Raw genomic sequence first — 19,285 nt, 5'->3', positions numbered from 1 at the left:
CTATAGTTAATAAGCACAAGCCATGGATCGAGACGACGTATCATGGCATCGTAACAGAAAATGACGACAAAGTACTTCTGGACCCTCCACTTATCGCCCTGGACAAAGACGCCCCACTGCGCTACGCAGGTGAGAGAGGAGCTTTTTCTTCTACACTAACCTGATAGCTCCTTTTCTTTAAACCCCTCGATTTCTGGATTCTGTTTTTTCTCTCCTTTCATTTACCATAAGGCGATGAGAAAAAATATAACCATTACAGATTCATTAGATTGAATCAATTCCAGGTGTACAATGCTGCAAGTCAGTGGTTTGATAGCGAGCAGTCACAAAGATGTTATAATTTGTTTTTCATTGGTTACTCATGCTGCTTTGCTCTTCAGAGACTTTTCAGTAGCGAATTGGGGATGCAGTAGCTACACATAATACAATGTTATAGCATTCATAGGGAATCTATTTACTTGATGTCTCTATATGATCTTAAACCCACTTTGACCTCTGTAGTATGTGAAGAAGCATCAAGTTAATCTCTTTAATTTACGGCCAAGCTATGTCATCTGTGCTCCTTCTGCAAAGTCCAGTCATACACTCTACGTTAATCTTCGTTAAGTTCACCACCCAGTTTATGTTCCAAATATGCCAGGGGAGATATTGCATATTAGATTTGTTTTTACCACACAGTGGTCCGCAGCTGGTCCCCATATCCACCCTAAGGATCCTTTCATATCCAGTTCAATCAGAAGTTTCCCTTTTAATGTTCATCTCCGAGGAGAGGCACAATTAAACTGATATGTGCCAAGGCAGCATTAGGGCACTTTTTTTTTTTTTTTATCATACAAGAGATTGACTTTGGCTGAGGTTCAAAGCACCGCGGTATTGGGAATGGCTTTTTTCCCCTCCATCCCATTCATTCTGTGATCTTCAGTACTCCCTACACAACTCTCCCATGTCCCTTGTTGTGCCCTTGCCCCTTTTATTTTTTATCACACTAAGTGAATTTACTGTACTTATTATGTTCCTGTTATATTCTAGACTAGAACGACCACAATGAAATGATCCGTCTACTCCAGATTGATAATGTATTTGATTTGAACGACAGGGTGCATAACCCAGCCCAATAGAGAACTCAACGTGAAGAGGAATCAAAATGCCCATTCATTGCACAACGATGGGTTCCTCTTACAGTAGTAAATTGGAGTTCAATGGAGCGCTCCACGCTGCCCTTCTTTGTACACCACTCACCCCTTTGATGAGGAGGGCAGGGAAAGTGGACAGCGTGTCCCAGCAAAGTACAAACAAGGTTCACTGCAGTGCCACTGTACTCGATGGGATGAGCAGGGATGCTGAATCCATGGCTTGAATGTCTGTGTGAGAATGGTGTGTTGGTGTGTGCCATACATCATTGGTGTGTGCATTAGAGGTCGACCGACTATGATTTTTCAACACCGATACCGAGTATTGGAGGACCAAAAAAAGCCGATACTGATTAATCGGCCGATTAAAATTTAAAAAAAAAAAAAAAAAAAATAATAATAATAATAAAAAAAAAATAATAAAAAAAAAAATAATAAAAAAAAATAAAAAATAAATCATAATTTACATTTTATTATTTAAAATTATTATTTAAAAAAAAATATATATATTTTTTTTAATGTATTTATTTGTAATAATGATAATTCATGTTCCTTTTAACATGAATCTTCAATATTCCCAGGTAAGAAGATTTAGGTTGTAGTTATTATAGGACTATTTCCCTCTATACCATTTGTATTTCATTAACCTTTGACTATTGGATGTTCTTATAGGCACTTTAGTATTGCCAGTGTAACAGTGTAGCTTCCAGGAACACATCGACAACAGCCACCCTCGAAGCATCGTTACCCATCTCTCCACAAAAGCTGCAGCCCTTGCAGAGCAAGGAGAACAACTAGTCCAAGTCTCAGTGCGAGTGACGTTTGAAACACTATTAGTGTGCACCCCGCTAACTAGCTAGCCATTTCACATCGGTTACGCCAGCCTAATCTCAGTTGATAGGCTTGATGTCATAAACAGCGCAATGCTTGAAGCATTGCGAAGAGCTGCTGGCAAACGCACAAAAGTGCTGTTTGAATGAATGCTTACGAGCCTGCTGCTGCCTTCCACCGCTCAGACTGCTCTATCAAATAATAGACTTAATTATAACATAATAACACACAGAAATAAGAGCCTTAGGTCATTAATATGGTCAAATCCTGAAACTATAATTTTGAAAATAAAACGTTTATTCTTTCAATGAAATACGGAACCGTTCCGTATTTTATCTATCCCTAAGTCTAAATATTCCTGTTACATTGCACAACCTTCAATGTTATGTCATGATTACGTACAATTCTGGCAAATTAGTTCGCAACGAGCCAGGTGGCCCAAACTGTTGCATATACCCTGACTCTGTGTGCAATGAAAGCAAGAGAAGTGACACAATTTCCCTAGTTTAATATTGCCTGCTAACATGGATTTCTTTTAACGAAATATGCAGGTTTAAAAAAAATATACTTCTGTGTATTGATTTTAAGAAAGGGATTGATGTTCATGGTTAGGTAAATCATCCCCCGTTTAGCGACGTTGGCTGTCTTTGTTAGGAAGAAATAGTCTTCAGAGTTAGCAGAGAGCCAGGCGGCCCAAACTGCTGCATATACCCTGACTCTGTTGCACAGAACGCAAGAGAAGTGACAGAATTTCCCTAGTTAAAAGAAATTCATGTTAGCAGGCAATATTAACTAAATATGCAGGTTTAAAAATATATACTTGTGTATTGATTATAAGAAAGGCGTTGATGTTTATGGCTAGGTACACATTGGTCCAACGACTGCTTTTTTCACAAATAAGCTTGTTAAATCACCCATTTGGCGAAGTAGGCTATGATTCAATGATAAATTAACAGGCACAGGATCGATTATATGCAACGCAGGACAAGCTTGATAAACTAGTAATATCATCAACCATGTGTAGTTAACTAGTGATTATGTTAAGATTGATTGTTTTTTATAAGATACGTTTAATGCTAGCTAGAACCTTACCTTGGCTCCTTGCTGCACTCGCATAACAGGTATTCAGCCTGCCACGCAGTCTCTTGTGGAGTGCAATGTAATCGGCCATGATCAGTGTCCAAAAATGCAGATTACCGATTGTTATGAAAACTTGAAATCGGCCCTAATTAATCGGCCATTCCGATTAATCAGTCGACCTCTAGTGTGCATACATCGTCATGGCTGTGTCAGTCTATCCATATGTGTACGTGTGGGTGTGTTCACTGGTGCAGCGATGGTAGGTTTTTAAGCTGCGGGAAGCTTGAAAATGAGCACAGCAGCCGTAGAAATAGCCAAGCCCGGAACTACAATACAGGGACACAGTCAAGGACTCCTGTAGCATTTGGCTACAACAACATTTGGGTTACTTATTTCCTAATGTGACTCTGAGTAGTAGGGACATCTGTGCTGGACATTGGAGTATGATGCAGTATGGACATTTTGCCTTAACATGAGAGCAATTCCTAATTCCTAATTTTATTCCAAGACAATGACCGTTGAATTGATCTGGCTTGTTTGTGTCTGTTTAGTGTACCATTTGATACCATTTACCAATATCCCCCTGTTATTTTGTATGATTTATCTTCCTTGAAATGTGATTAGTCTTGACAGGAACTCCTGCTACTGAAGGTGGTGATGAGCTAGCCTAGCTCTCTAAAATCTGTGTTTACATCAGGAAAGGGGGCTGTAGTATAACAAACAGGAGTGCAGTCAGAACAGCTGCTGTAAGAGCCTCTAAGTCAAAGATATTTGTGAAACATATTCATATTCTCACATATCCCTAAAACATAGAATTTGGGTTACCACAGAACCATTTAAGTCACCTTTTGATCTGCTAAACTTCCTTTTACTACCCCATTGTGGAGTTCACATTGTCACGTAGCCCTCAGTTCAGGTGTCGGCCTATTCTTACGACATCCGCCATCGACCGGCAATACAAAGGGCATCAAGGGGCCTAGAATCAATACACATTGAGCTGGGATGATGTCTTGTAGAAAATGTTGGGGGCTTGTAGCCAGAGCAGAGGGCCAAGGCACACAGGGTAGGCTGTGGGTAGAATTTCCCGAGTCTCAGCTATGTTGTCATTCGGGCTGGGGAGAGCATGGGGTGGGGGGAGGCCCAAAGCTTCCACCGCATGGTTGGTCCTGAACAGAAGCCCCTAATGGGAAATCCATTTCTAATTGTCTAGGTAAAAATGAGACGGACAGCTCGCCCCACGAGAGGCCAGGGACACGGGTCGTAAACAATCAACCAAGCAGAACCGGCCTAATGTTAGCTGACACAGGAGTAAGCTGTGAAGTTGTATCTCAACGCTCAGTTTGAAATACTGTATGTTAGCTTTTGATTTAGTAGCACTTTTTATGTGAGTACAGTCTAATGCCAATGGCATAAGAGTTTTGATGAACTACATTTTTATTCAGACTACACAGTAATGAGTAAGTAGTAAGGTAACAACTTCCTAACAGGTCTGCTGAGATGAATGCTGCATTGTTATTACTGTGTCCAAACCTTCTGATGTAGGCTAGTAAGCTACAGTATCCTAAATTATTTTGTTTTCTATGTCATTCATCAGGAACTAGCGTTGGGCGGTATCCACATTTTCATATTGTTTCTGTACCATACCGGGTATACGGTATTACCAAATGTGCACACAAGGGGTGCTACTTAGGTTAGATTTTTAAAATCTATTTATCTAGCTATCTCTCTATCTATAATATAATTGTTTTTGATGAACAAAAAATGTAGGCAACAGGAGGGGATTGAATGTCTGCTATAACCAAGAAGCTTGATCTTGGCATCTAGCCACTTACTGTTGACTAACCCCATTCTGTACAAATGTGTGCAACCGCAGCATTCAAACGACTGTAGGGACTGTGTTGGCATCAAAATCTGGGGTGTGAACTACGTTTCTATTCAAGCGTTGATTGACATGGAAATGGCCCGATAGTATTGGAGAAAAGTTTAAAAAACGGACCCCTCTGACGCTGTACGCTAAATTGTGTCGTAACGTACAGCACGCATAATGCAACTCATTCTGTGTCGTACAGCCTGTCTTCACCAGGTGTAATTCTCCTCTCGCAGATTTAAAAACAAGAAAGTGACAGGGATATGGTAAGGGGGATACCTAGTCAATTGTACAACTGAATGCATTCATTTATTGTATCATCATTGCAAGCCATCATGACTCTCAAAAGCCACAATAGCCGCTGTTTACTTCTAAAGATAACTTTCGCGCCGCCCTAAAAACCTGACTCAAATTCGACACAAACCTTCAAATGGGTATGTAATGACACATTATAAAAGTTCTTTATAGTGTTTTATTTACATTTTAGAGGTGATAAGTTGGACAGATGGGGTGAAAAAAGCTGTTTGCCCACACGGCTTATCTCTTCCGTTCCCCCATTTCTAAAAAGACCCTACGGAGCTCATTGCCTTCTTCAGTCATGCAGAGGCGGGCAGCATGAAGGTCTCGTCATTGATTTTGCTGGAAGGGGGAGAAATTGTGCTTTACAATGGTATTCATATTACAGTTGACCTTTAAGTATTATGTTTTTTGGGCCATAAAATAAGGTCAATTGTACGTTACAGCGTGATGTACAAAAGTCTGTTAGCTAACTATAGCTAGCAAGTTAGCAAACCGAATGCATAGCTGGAGCCCTGAGCTGAATATAATTTGACTGATTGTAGATTCCTTAGTTAAACATAACTTATAAGCAGTGGCGTAGCAATCCCCCAAAGTACAAAATGTGCATTTTTGTAATTTATTTTTTACGGTATTGAAAATCATGCCGTCGATATTTCGAAAAACCTCAAACAGGATAAACTGTATATCGCCCAAGCCTACCAAGAAATGCAGAAATATTTAGCTGGTTATCGTTGTCTCTTAGCATGTCATGTGCTAAATGGTAAATCTTTGGGCAGTAGAAGCTTATACTGTAATGTTTCTTTGTAACCTCTTCTTACTTTTCCCCTAAGGAAGGGGGCTTTTTGAGCTGTGTATTGATTTGCACATCAAATTTGAATCCAAACTCTCAATGTGAATGTGTATCCATATATGGCAAAAGTATGTACAGTTGAAGTCAGAAGTTTACAAGTTGGAGTCATTAAAACTAGTTTTTCAACCACTCCACAAATGTCTTGTTAACAAACTATAGTTTTGGCAAGTCTGTTAGGACATCTACTTTGAGCATGACACAAGTAATCTTTCCAACAATTGTTTGCAGACAGATGTTTTCACTTAAAATTCACTGTATCATAATTCCAGTGGGCCAAGTTTACATACACAAAGTTGACAGTGCCTTTAAACAGCTTGGAAAATTCCAGAAAATTATGTCATGGCTTTAGAAGCTTCTGATAGGCTAATTGACATCATTTGAGTCAATTGGAGGTGTACCTGTGGATGTATTTCAAGGCCTACCTTCAAACGCAGTGCCTCTTTGTTTGACATGGGAAAATCAAAAGAAATCAGCCAAGATCTCAGAAAAAAATTGTAGACCTCCACAAGTCTGGTTCATCCTTGGGAGCAATTTCCAAATGCCTGAAGGTACCACGTTCATCTGTACAAACAATAGTACGCAGGTATAAACACCATGGGACCACGCGGCCGTCATACCGATCAGGAAGGAGACATGTTTTGTCTCCTAGAGATGAATGTACTTTGGTCCAAAAAGTGCAAATCAATCCCAGAACGACAGCAAAGGACCTTGTGAAGATGCTGGAGGAATCCGGTACAAAAGTATCTATATCCACAGTAAAACGAGTCCTATATCGATATAACCTGAAAGGCCGCTCAGCAAGGAAGAAACCACTGCTCCAAAACCGCCATTAAAAAAGCCAGACTACGGTTTGCAACTGCACAAAGTGGAAAAATGGCTTAAGGACAACAAAGTCAAGGTATTGGAGTGGCTATCACAAACCCCTACCTGAAACGTTTGACCTAAGTTTAACAATTTAAAGGCAATGCTACCAAATACTAATTGAGTGTATGTAAACTTCTGACCCACTGGGAATGTGATGAAAGAAATACAGCTGAAATAAATCATTATCTCTACTATTATTTTGACATTTCACATTGTTAAAATAACGTGGTGATCCTAACTGACCTAAGACAGGGAATTTTTACTAGGATTAAATGTCAGGAATTGTGAAAAACTGAGTTTAAATGTATTTGGCTAAGGTGTATGTAAATTTCTGACTTCAACTGTATCTTGTCCTCTCTGTGTAACCTCTGAAATTAAACTTTTCTGACTGACCTGGGTTGATTTTCTCTCCCTTCTTGTAGAAAGTTTTGAGGTGACCTTCACCAAAGAAGGTGATGATGGGCTCTTTCTCCTGTCTTGTGCTCAGTTTTTTATTATTAACCCACTAACGCAAACTAGCATCCGCACTTTTACACAGAAACTCCTGCCATGCTCTTTAATCTCCTCCCCATTTGTTTTTGTTTAACTTTTACTTTTCTCTCACCCCAAATTTTTTGGAAAATACAACTGGATGAAAAGTGTGATGTGGGGCTGCGTGTACTTAGAAATATCTGTGCATGAGACATCCATTGTAGTTTGCAGACCCTAACAGTATTTCAGCCACAATCAGGGAAAAGGTGCTAAAGTCAGGAGTTGGTCTCAAAGATGTCTGTCATTTTGGCAAATTCATCATGAACAATCAACCAAGACTGATATCAAAACCAATTTGAGACAATTACTTTAAATGAAGAATTCTGCCTTGAGTTGAATATTTATTAAGAAAATACAACCTGGTGAAGCCCATGCTAAATGTTGGGAAATTAAATTTGATAATGACAATTTATTATGTATGGACAATAAACAGCACACCAATATCATTGGTGCCTCTCAAAAAAGAACCAAATTGAAATAAATGTGCCGGTATTACTTAAAAATAATTATATTAAAGATGATTTTCACACAATAACCATGATTTTGACTACTGGCAACCTGTAATTTCTCGATTTTTCAAAGCAAAGTCGCTGAGGTTGTTAATGCAAACTCTCTCTGCTGTGAGGTTTCTGTTGCATCTTTTCCACCACTAATCTCTACCATTAGCATGGCTGCAGTTGTCATTTGATGTGGATGTCAAGCAAGTTGATATTTCTAACCCCAGTTCTCATCCAGTACTTTTGTTTGACTACTGCTATTGTACTGGTTTGATCCTCTATGATTTAATTTTGTATTCATTTCTTAAATAGTTTTGGGTGCGAGGCAAAATTGCACAGGAAGACTTCCTTCACTCCAAAATGAACTTTTAATGGATTATTTAAATTTGTTAATTTAGTTTTTGTTCGCTGTATTAGGTTTAGTGCCATTTGATACTGGACCACTTCATCATAATCGTTTCATATTACTTCTACTGTAAACATTTAATATTTTGATTTAGGGTTCCTTTCTTTTTCCTATGTTCACTCCTTCTTTTCTTATGAAATAGCCCTGTAATTTATAGCCTGACAGTGAAATGCACCGATTTTAATATCTTGCTCCAATATTGGCTTTGCACTCCTCTTTGTTTTGGTTTGGTTTGATTAGTTTAATTGTTGTGATGTAAAGTACTCCTGTGAAATGCCTGTCCACATATTTATTGGTTTCAACATGCATGACTGGATGCGATGTGATCAGTCAGCACACTATTATGCTAAATACCCCCACTCCCCCCTCCCCTCCCCTCAAGTACTCACCCATACAACAATGCTTCTGGCTTCCTCCACAGACACCCCCCTGCCCCCAAATGTACAAATCCCTGGCTGCCAAAACCTTTGGCTGTTCTTTATTTAAGTTTGTGTATACATAGTGTTTTCTTACTAATATGACTGTAGACTTCAAGAAGGAACTTTCCCCTTCTAAACAAACACTTTTTCGATTCTTGACCTGTTCAGGTGAGATTTGTGGCTTCAGGATCCATGGGCAGAATGTTCCCTTTGAGGCAGTGGTCCTGGACAAGTCCACGGGTGAGGGAGTCATTCGAGCTAAGGACAAGCTGGACTGTGAACTCCAGAAGGAGCACACCTTCACCATCCAGGCCTATGACTGTGGAGAGGGCCCCGACGGAGCCAACATGAAGAAATCTCACAAGTATGTCTGACTCTTGCTCCGTAGTGCTTTAGGGCCCCGTACTGGGACCAATTTGCAAAGTCAACACTTGAGTGCCACAGTGTGTGCAATTTCTTCCCGCCTTGACTCAATTTTGTTCGAATGACCTGATCTTAGTGTAATTGTGTGGGTAGGACGTTCTGTTGCTGGTGCCAGCAGTCCTTTTAAAATTCGATTGATGCGATGAGTCCATCAATCAAAATTCACCTTGCAGTCTATGAATTTGATCATTGCCAACATATTCAATCAAATAAAGGTTGGAAGGAAAATGTGCATAATCATGGTGCATTTCCATACAGGATTTACCCCAGTGTTTTACCCAAAAGGCCCAGACTTTTCTGTGTCCGTCTACGCGGGCCGCCACCCATGTCTCACTGGGCATGGCTTCGACAGACCTGCTCTCACTTGGGGCCAGAGCCACACTTCAGCTGGCATGTATACTGAACAAAAATATAAATATAAAGTGTTGGTCCCGTGTTTGATGAGCTGAAATAAAAAAATCCTAGAAATGTTCCATATGCACAAACATTACTTTCATATTTTGTGCACAAATGTGTTTTTCCCCTGTTAGTGAGCATTTATCCTTTCCCAAGAGAATCCATCCACCTGACAGCTGTGGCATATCAACAAACTGATTAAACAGCATGATCATTACACAGGTGCACCTTGTGCTGGGGACAATAATAGGCCACTCTAAAATGTGCAGTTTTGTCACACAACACAATGCCACAGATGTCTCAAGTTTTGAGCGAGCGTGCAGTTGGGATGCTGACTGCAGGAATGTCCACCAGAGCTCTTGCCAGAGAATGGAATGTTAATTTCTCTACCATAAGCTGCCTCAACGTCGTTTTAGAGAATTTGGCAGTACGTTCAACCGCCCTCGCAACCGCAGACCACGTGTAACCACGCCAGACCAGAACCTCCACATCCGGCTATTTCACCCTCGGGATCGTCAGACATCAGCCATCCGGGCAGATGATGAAACTGAAGGAGTATTTCTTTCTGTAATAAGGCCCTTTTGTGGGGAAAAACTCACTCGGATTGGCTGGGCCTGGCTGATTGGCTGGGCCTGGCTCCCCAGTGGCTAACTGTGAACTTTAATACCTCACAGAGCAACTGTTTTGATTATGTAGAGGTATTTCATATGCTTTGGCAATGTAAACGTATGTTTCACATGCCAATAAAGCCCCTTAAATTGAACTGAAATTTAATTGGTGATAATGCTCTTCTCAAGTCCTCACTGTCAACCCTAGCTATGGAAACACAATAATCCTAGTATAATATAAGGGTGTATACAATAGTGTAACACTTTTTTACTTTTGAGACAAGAAGAGGAGTATTGTCTCCAATCTCAGAGGTCTCCCTTGCCCACATTGAGCCATCCTTCCTTACTATCCTTGATTATGTTAGTATAATCGAAGTTATCCAGCTGTAATGCAACATTATGATAAATTGTGATTGGCTGCAATACAGCCATCCTACAATTGATTATTGCACAGATTACCTAGTTAGCTAAGCAGAGACTAATGTAATTCACAGAAGCTTGTGTGATGGATGTATCTTTTTGGTCGGTCAGTCTGTCGTCACCAGTTTAACTTTGACCCCACCAGGGCCACTGTCCACATCCAAGTGAACGACATCAACGAGTATTCCCCAGTGTTCAAGGAGAAGTCCTACAAAGCCACGGTCATCGAGGGTAAGAAGTATGACAGCATCCTGAAGGTGGAGGCAGTGGATGCCGACTGCTCATTCCAGTTTAGCCAGATCTGCAGCTACGAGATCGTCACCCCAGATGTACCCTTCACTGTTGACAAGGACGGTAAGGACCCCGAAGTAGCTGCCCAACCCTGCCGCCTGCCAAAAAACAAACTGCTTAAAAATAGATCAGAGCTGCGATTCTTATTGACCTAGACCAATTTTTTTTATTGATCTCGGCAAACAGTAAGTCTGTCATTTCTTCCCCCAGCACTTTGCCTTTGAAGTGTAGGCTTGCACCTTGAAATGCCAATCTCTGTATTATGATAATCCCTTGCGTGTCTATATCTGATTTTAAAAGTTGGGCTTTGATTAGCACTGTTTACGTTTGTTCTTAGCGCACCTGTAGCTTGTTGGCATTCCATCAATGAAAAGCTCAAATCAGCTCAATAATTTTTTCATTTTTTTCTCACTCAGGCTTCATCAAGAACACAGAGAAGCTGAACTACAGCAAAGAGCGCATGTACAAACTGACGGTGACTGCCTACGACTGTGGGAAGAACCGCGCCTCAGAAGATGTGCTGGTCAAGATTAACATTAAGCCCACCTGCAAGCCCGGCTGGCAAGGTAGCAAAGGCCCTACTCTATCAGTAACTCTCAAACGGCTTCAGGATCTGTTAGTGTGTTGGACTCTGTAAGGCTAAAGTTTACAGCATACTATTGGAAAGAGGTCATTCAACCCGCAAGCTTATCCTCTCTTAGCAAGTGTCAGAATCACTGCCTAATGAATGAATGAGTATCGACTGTAAATGTCTTATACCATTATTTGTGGTGTTGCGTCTAAACATGTTGCTCATTTCCCTTCTCTCTTTCACGTTCTCTCCCTCTATCTCTATCTCTCTCCCTCTTTCTCAGGTTTCAACAAGAGGATTGAGTACGAGCCTGGCACAGGCAGTCTGGCCCTTTTCCCCAGCATGCACTTGGAGACCTGCGAGGAGCCAATCACCTCCATCCAGGCCAACATCGAGCTGGAGACCAATCACATCGGAAAGGGCTGCGACCGAGACACCTACTCTGAGAAGTCCCTGCACAAGCTATGCGGTGAGAAACCCTAAACCTACAACAAAAACAACCATGATATACTGTAGCTCAGAGAATGTATCTCTGCTAATCAAGCAATGTGCCAAACAACATCCATTCCTCATAAATGCAGTCCATTCCAAAATAACCTACCCTCAGTGAACAAAGTGGATTTGATTTGTTGACATGATGTAATTGTTAGCTGGGGAAAACGAGTCATCGCTTTTCTCATTGTGTATTTGTATCTAAACCTGGCATTCGGTGTGTGTGTGTCTCTCTCAGGCGCCAGCGCCGGCACGGTGGAATTACTGCCTGCACCAAGCAGCTCTGCCAACTGGACGGTGGGTCTGCCCACAGACAATGGGCATGACAGCGACCAGGTGTTTGAGTTCAATGGCACGCAGGCCATCAAGGTGCCCGAGGGTGTGGTGAGCACCAGCCTGAAGGAGCCCTTCACCGTCTCTGTGTGGATGAGGCACGGCCCCGGGGCCAGGGAGAAGGAGACCATCCTCTGTAACTCGGACAAGACCGGTACGCTACCCTGTACTCACTGTAAAACATACTCCGTTGAGCCTGTCTGGAGTGCTGGTACGATGGGGTGTGCACTTTTGGGACTATTCCATTGTGCCTGGCAAGCTCAATCGAGCACAGCTTAGGAATGTGAAAGAAAATAATTAGGGTTATGATTCGTACCCAGGTCTGATACCCCATACATCAATAGACAGTATTTGTCCTCTCGCGATAGGACTCCAAAAATACTCCCAGTCCAAAATTCTGGCAACTTTTCCAAAATTCCCAGGTTTTCTTGAAATCATAGTTGGAGGATTCCAGATTTTCTGCTCATTTTATTTTGATTCTGTGAATCTCCCATCTGGGATTTTTGGAGAACTTGGGAATATTGGAACGTTACTGGAGTTTGGCAAACCTACCTTTAACCCTAATCTGGTGCCCATCCCACAGAGATGAACAGACACCACTACTCCCTCTATGTCCACAACTGTCACCTCATCCTGCTGCTGCGTCAGGACCCCGCAGAGACGGAGAACTACAAACCAGCGGAGTTCCACTGGAAACTGGACCAGGTGAGCTGCTACACTTTTAATTTAATTTGGGGTAAAATGAATGCATACACCAAACAAGATGCGTTTGCATTTGACCGCAGAGGATAACACTTCAAAGCATTAATTAAAACACTTATTTTCGTGGTCTGCTTGGTCACCAGGACACAACCAAGACTGCCCCTTTTTTGACACCACACCTCAAGACAGTTTGACTGTAGTATAGTAGTTACTTTATTGTCCCAGATTTTACTAGTGAGAATGTCCCAGAACCCCACAACAACCAATGATTTTCAGCTGCCTCTCAATCATAGCAAAATTCCAAATGGTTTGTCCATTAGCACAATCAGTTTTGTCATTGCCATAATAAAGATGTTTATGAGGACTGTAGAATGAGAGCAGGATAGTAGAACATATGCAGAATGAGCTCTTTGCCATGTCTACCTCATCATGGCCTCGACTAGGCTCCAACCCAGTCAATATTTAATTGATTTCTTGCATCCTCTCTCCTTGCCTCATTCTCAAATCGTATTGGAGAAGAAAGTCAGGAGGCGAGGTTGGTTGAAGTTGAGAAGGGGGCGAGGAAAGACTCATTTAGATGGAGTTGACTTTGACCACCTGCCCCTTCTCCTCTCTCTCTCTCTCTCTCCCTCCAGGTGTGTGACAAAGAGTGGCACCACTACGTGCTGAACGTGGAGTTCCCCTCCGTGGCTCTCTTTGTAGACGGGGCCACCTTCGAGCCCTTCCTGGTCACCGAAGACTACCCCCTGCACTCCTCCAAGATCGACATGCAGCTCACTATCGGCGCCTGCTGGCAAGGTAAACTAGCCACAAAGTAGCCTGGTCCCAGATCTGTTTGTGCTATCACCAAACATTTGGAGTTGACATGTTAACTCAAACCGGTCTGGGACCAGGCAAGACACAGAGGGAATGTTGGTGAAAACAGACAAAAGCATGTCTTAAGATATTATCTTAACAACCAATATAAATCCCTTATCAGGATGTTTTAAGATGTCATCATTTAGCTTACATGGCAATGCATGTATCAGCTAAGCCACCAGTATTGCTCTTTGAGTTTATATTGATAGTTAAAGGAACATTGCTAGAATAAGGCTTTCTGTTTGAGACTTTTTTTTCTTGCCATTTTTCTTGCCATTTTTTTTCATTGATATACAATGGTAGTAGTTCTCCTTGTGTTTATGCCTAAAATGTGAACATGTAATTGTTCTGATATACTGTATATACAGTATTAACTCATTCCCTGCTACCAGGATGATGCACTAGGAGTTCATGTGTAACATCAAACCAACCTCTCCTGATTCTCAATCCCCTCCCCCCTGCTCTCTTTCCCTGAACTCTCTCCTGTACTCTCTACAGACAACCCAGGACATGACAAAGACAATGAGACAGTCTCTGAGCCTTCCACAGGTTGCTCAAGTCTTTCCCTTACTCCTTAATATGTGCCATTTGTCCATCTTGTTAACGCCATCATCATCACCCCCGACTAGAATGTCTTCCACATTCTAGCTGCACGAGGAATGATTCTCTAACTCCACATTTCTAGCATGAGACAGTCTGCGTAAGACTGGATGCAACATATTCCTGGATGGCTTTTTTTGTATCACTTTGATATTTCTATTATTCATAAGCCAATGCAGTATTCTATCAATTTCGCCTTCAGACGGTGCTCTCTATTACCCGATGCAGTATTTGGAGATGTTTACCTTTTCGGTGCATGACCTTGCGTAAGGAGCTGCGGCTCCAGAGTATCTGATGACAACAATGCACAGCTTGCGACACAGCGATTCTGCTGCTGGCTGCTGGACAATGTGACCTTGAGAGAGGCGAGGCCAGATTTGCGTTGCAGTGACGCAGCTACAGCAGACCCATCCTCATGCACTACCGGGTGCATCAAGTCCCTGCACAATATTCACCTCGACCGTATGATTTTCACCTCAAGGAATGCACCAGTATATTGAAATAAGTTAACAATAAATCAAGAACCATAACTGATAGGATGCATCGCAGCTAGCACTAAATGATCTGAGAACCATATGTTTCTTAGATCTTGGTGAGAGCATGGTTGTCCTATGGTTATTTTAGACGTACTGCCAACGTTGCATACAAACTTTCTTGGAATGGTGCAGGATAGTTGCTTGGCTTTGGAACATTCTCAGCACATTTAAGGAACTTGACAACAACAAAAATGTTATTTTCTTGGTATTTCATTACTTTAACAGAACGTTTCCAAAAAGTTCAATCATAGTTACATTTAATTTAAATTTTGGTAATATTCTAGGAACGTTCTCCAACTGGTTTGACATTGGGAATATTCACAGATTGTTAAGAAACAATGTTCTTCTGTGGAAATTAGTCCTTCAGCATAAGGTTCCCAACAGATTTCCTAATGGTTGTATTTAAAGTAATGTTCTCAAATTATTCAGCGACTGTAAAAAAAGAAAAAGAAAACCTTTGTAACATTCAGAGAAAGTTCTAAGAATGTTTAAAAACATACATTCTGTTCTGTGTCCAAACACTCTTTTCCTCTATCTTGTTAAATGTGTTCAGGTGTGTTGGCTGCGGCTACTAATTGGCCACACCTGATCTTAATGACAGCTTGCTTCCTTAAATAGGGCCTGTATGAATAGACTAAAATTAACTGCTTTGTATGAGTTTAGGAAACACGGTATGCTGGTGGCACAGTGGACAAATTCCATGGATAGAGAACAGAAGTTCATAGGTTTGAATCTCACTGACCGCGTGCAATAAAACAATGTGTGTGCACTAAGCAAATTAATTTCCATGGGTCCTATCTTTGCTTGGAGTTCAGAACAGTTAGACCAAACTAAACTATCAGTGTTATTAAAAGTCTTATTGAAACATTCAGTGAAAGTTATTGAAAAATAACCTTTGCATTTCATTAAAAAACATTTTAGAGAATGTTCTGTTATTTAATTACTTTCAAATAATCTATCATTTCCATTCTCAGTGTTAATTAAACATCCCAGGAAAACTTTCAGGGAATCATAGTAAAATGTTCTCAGAACCCCCCTGCAACCTAAAAAGGGATGTTCCCAGAACAGGCAAAATGTTTACTTCCGTTCTCAGAACGTAAAAAAGAAAGAAAGGGAAAAAAGTCAGTTTTACCATCAGGCAACTTATGGCTTCGTTCCCAGAACCAATGGGAAGGCAAAATCTTACGTTCCCTCAGCTTCCAAGGAACCAAATGTGCTAACTGGGATGTAAGTCACATTTTAAGATTTTCCTCACAACCGATTGTAGCAAAAGTATATTGAAAAATATAAATTATATTGAAATATCAAGAATCACCATAGCCTGGTAGGATACATATTGGTATGAAAATGTATGTAAGATTATAACATTTGAGGTGAAGACATTGAACCGATTCCATGACAGCATGCTCCCCCCTCCAATCCATTGTTTTTTTTCCACCATCAAACTGCAGATTGGTGCATGTTTGGCTGGAGGCCTGTATCAGCTCATCCGTCATCCATTCTCAGGCCTTTTAAGGGCACACATACTAACTTGCATGAGAGCGCTAGTCACGCGGCCTTTGCTGCACATTCAGATGGCATGCTTCAAACCACTGGCCCAGAAAAGGTCAGTCTGCAGATTTATACGCCTGGCTGACTGTGTGTGTGTGTTTTCTCCTCTGCCCTTTGCTGGGTCCAGGCGGCAATGCTCGCATGTCCCAGTTTTTCCGGGGGAATCTGGCCGGCCTGATGATCCGATCGGGAAAGCTGGAGAACAAGAAGGTGATCGACTGTCTTTATACCTGCAAGGAGGGCCTGGATGTGCAGCTGCCTGAGGAGGTGGCCTCAGCCGTCAAGGTGAGAGGTCTAGCTATAGCCTGGGGGGCTGGAGGGGCTCTGGGGTGAAGTTTCCCCTATGTACAGCTCTAGGATCAGCTTTCCTAACCTTAAAGGGATAGTTCACAAAAAAAATGTTTTTACACATTACACATACCATGTAAGCAGTCTATGTACAAGGTATGGCAGCAATCCATGCCTTTAGTTTCCCTGGCAGTGGCTGGAACTGTTTGGTGAGCTTCACAATATGTTGCTTTTTTCCCCTACTAAACTGAATGACTGTAAGTTGCTCTGGATAAGAGCGCCTGCTAAATGACTAACATGGAAAATCAACAGTTGGGTCTCACTCTGCCACCATCACCTTTTCTCTCTCAGGTGGCATTCAACCCCAACCAGTCGTCGCTGACCGTGGAAGGCGATGACATTGAGGCTTTCGACAAGGTCATGCAGCATATCTCCTACCTGAACTCACGCCAGTTCCCCACCCCCGGCATTCGACACCTCCGCGTCTCCACCACCGTCAAGTGAGTGTCCCGTGCCATCAATCAACACTTTGGCCCAATATACACTTTGGGCCAGTTTCCCAGACACAGATTAAGCCTAGCCCTGGACTAAAAAATGTATAGAGATTCTCCATTAAGCATGCTTTTTAGTCCAGGACTGGGCTTGATCTGTGTCCGGGAAACCAGCCCTGAATGATAAAATACATTGTCTGCGCCAGACCACTTGGTACAATAAAATAGCAACTACTGAGTTTGGCTCTTTAGCCAGGCTTTAGAATGTATATTTTATTGTATATGCTTTATGATATTATACATTTTGTGTTAGTGAAAGATGATGATATTTAAATGGTAAATCACTGACATGTTTAAAAGGTGCTGCTTTACACTCAAATAAAGATTCAAAAGGTTATTTATTCTAAGGGAATTTAATAAAAAAAATCGGAATAGAAAGGTAAAATGGAGGGTAGTGTGTACCTGCCTTTTCCAAAGTGAATTCAACATGAAAGGTAAAATGGAGGGTAGTGTGTGCCTGCCTTTTCCAAAGTGAATTCAACATGAAAGGTAAAATGGAGGGTAGTGTGTACCTGCCTTTTCCAAAGTGAATTCAACATGAAAGGTAAAATGGTAAGATAGAGGTGAAAATAATGAAATACTGCTTCAAGTGAACTGCAAACTGTTTTAAAGTTTCACAGTATAGACAACCAAATGGTCCCCTGCCCTATTTGCATGCACTTAGAAAGACAGAGGATATTTTTCTTGCATATTGCATGGCTATTGTACTGCTTTAATTAGACTGAAATGGAAATATCAACTGAAATGGACCTAATCTGAAACCATTGGCTTGCTAGGTGCTTCAATGAGGAGACGTGCATCTTGATACCGGAAGCGGCGGGATACGTGATGGTGCTACAGCCCGAGGAGCCCAAGATCAGCCTGAGTGGCATCGACCACTTTGCCCGCGGCGCTGCAGAGTTTGAGAGCCCCGAGGGCGTGACTCTGTTCCCCGAGCTGCGCATCGTCAGCACCATCACCCGCGAGGTTGAGGCTGAAACCGAGCCAGAGGCCCTAGAGGGGGCAGAGGGGGCAGAGGATGACCCCACAGGTACTAAGACGTACCACCCTACTGTAGATCATACCTCCATACTTTAAATAGGTCCACCTTAATCTAGATCTGGGGTAGGCAACTAGATTCAGCCGTGGGCTCATTTTTGTCGGAGTGAATGGTCGGTCGGGGGGACGTAAAATAATGATAATTTGTACACTGTAAATGGACCACAACTACTGTAAGCCCAAAAATAGTAAAAAAAAAAAAAATACAATCATTTCATACCTCGAATACATTGAGACACGATCACGTCTTTTTATTTTATTTGTGTAAATACTTAGTTAGGAACAGATTTCCTCAATTAAGGACATTTTTTGCTAAATTAGTTTTTTTGTGTGTTTTTTTTATACCCAAAACTAAAATGTGAAAAAATGTAATAACTTGGGGGAGCCAAAACAAACCAAAAAAAAGCACTCTGTAGATTATACCCCCTTACTGTAGATCGTGTACCACCTTACAGTTAAGAAATGTTTCTAAACCTTTAAGGTTTCTCAACCAGCAAGCTATGGTCCCTCTCCTTTGAAGTATCCCCTTAAATTCAAACCAGCTCTTGAGAACTAACAAACTGTCAGTCAGCCAACCATCTCAGGGACCTGTTGGTATCATCCCAGGGAGTGTTGGCGGACTACAGATCAGAGGTTGGCTGTAGATACAGTGCCTTCGGAAAGTATTCAAATCTTGACATTTTTCACAATTTTTTACATTACAGCCGTATTCTAAAATGGATTAAATAAAAAGGAGGGAGGCCGAGAGAGATGTGGAAAGAGGAGAATGAAAGAAAGGGAGGGGGAGCGATCTAGAGATTGACAGAGACAAAGTGCCGTTGTGGAAAAACAAGCCATATGGGAAAACTTCCC

The 19,285-nt window shown here is 41.6% G+C and overlaps 1 protein-coding gene across 4 annotated transcripts in view; it reads left to right on the top strand.

The window, feature by feature from the left end:
* The window catches only part of clstn1 (calsyntenin 1), a 67,914-nt gene that overhangs the window by 29,233 nt on the left and 19,396 nt on the right, over positions 1-19,285 (top strand). The window contains exons 2-14 of one of the 4 annotated variants that reach the window (XM_029664586.2): positions 7-129; positions 7,345-7,374; positions 8,944-9,139; positions 10,768-10,976; positions 11,330-11,479; positions 11,768-11,953; positions 12,215-12,463; positions 12,893-13,014; positions 13,647-13,809; positions 14,368-14,418; positions 16,684-16,841; positions 17,196-17,344; positions 18,172-18,425. In XM_029664586.2, coding sequence (XP_029520446.2) covers positions 7-129; positions 7,345-7,374; positions 8,944-9,139; positions 10,768-10,976; positions 11,330-11,479; positions 11,768-11,953; positions 12,215-12,463; positions 12,893-13,014; positions 13,647-13,809; positions 14,368-14,418; positions 16,684-16,841; positions 17,196-17,344; positions 18,172-18,425 — 2,040 coding nt within the window. The remainder of the gene's footprint in view (positions 1-6; positions 130-7,344; positions 7,375-8,943; positions 9,140-10,767; positions 10,977-11,329; positions 11,480-11,767; positions 11,954-12,214; positions 12,464-12,892; positions 13,015-13,646; positions 13,810-14,367; positions 14,419-16,683; positions 16,842-17,195; positions 17,345-18,171; positions 18,426-19,285) is intronic. The other 3 variants (XM_029664587.2, XM_029664588.2, XM_029664589.2) reach the window with 3 other exon arrangements.

The sequence above is a fragment of the Oncorhynchus nerka genome, linkage group LG7 (assembly GCF_034236695.1).
Source record: "Oncorhynchus nerka isolate Pitt River linkage group LG7, Oner_Uvic_2.0, whole genome shotgun sequence".
NCBI classification, from domain to species: domain Eukaryota; kingdom Metazoa; phylum Chordata; class Actinopteri; order Salmoniformes; family Salmonidae; genus Oncorhynchus; species Oncorhynchus nerka.
The sequence above is the reverse complement of the archived record's forward strand: the minus strand, read 5'-3'. Positions and strand labels throughout refer to the sequence as shown.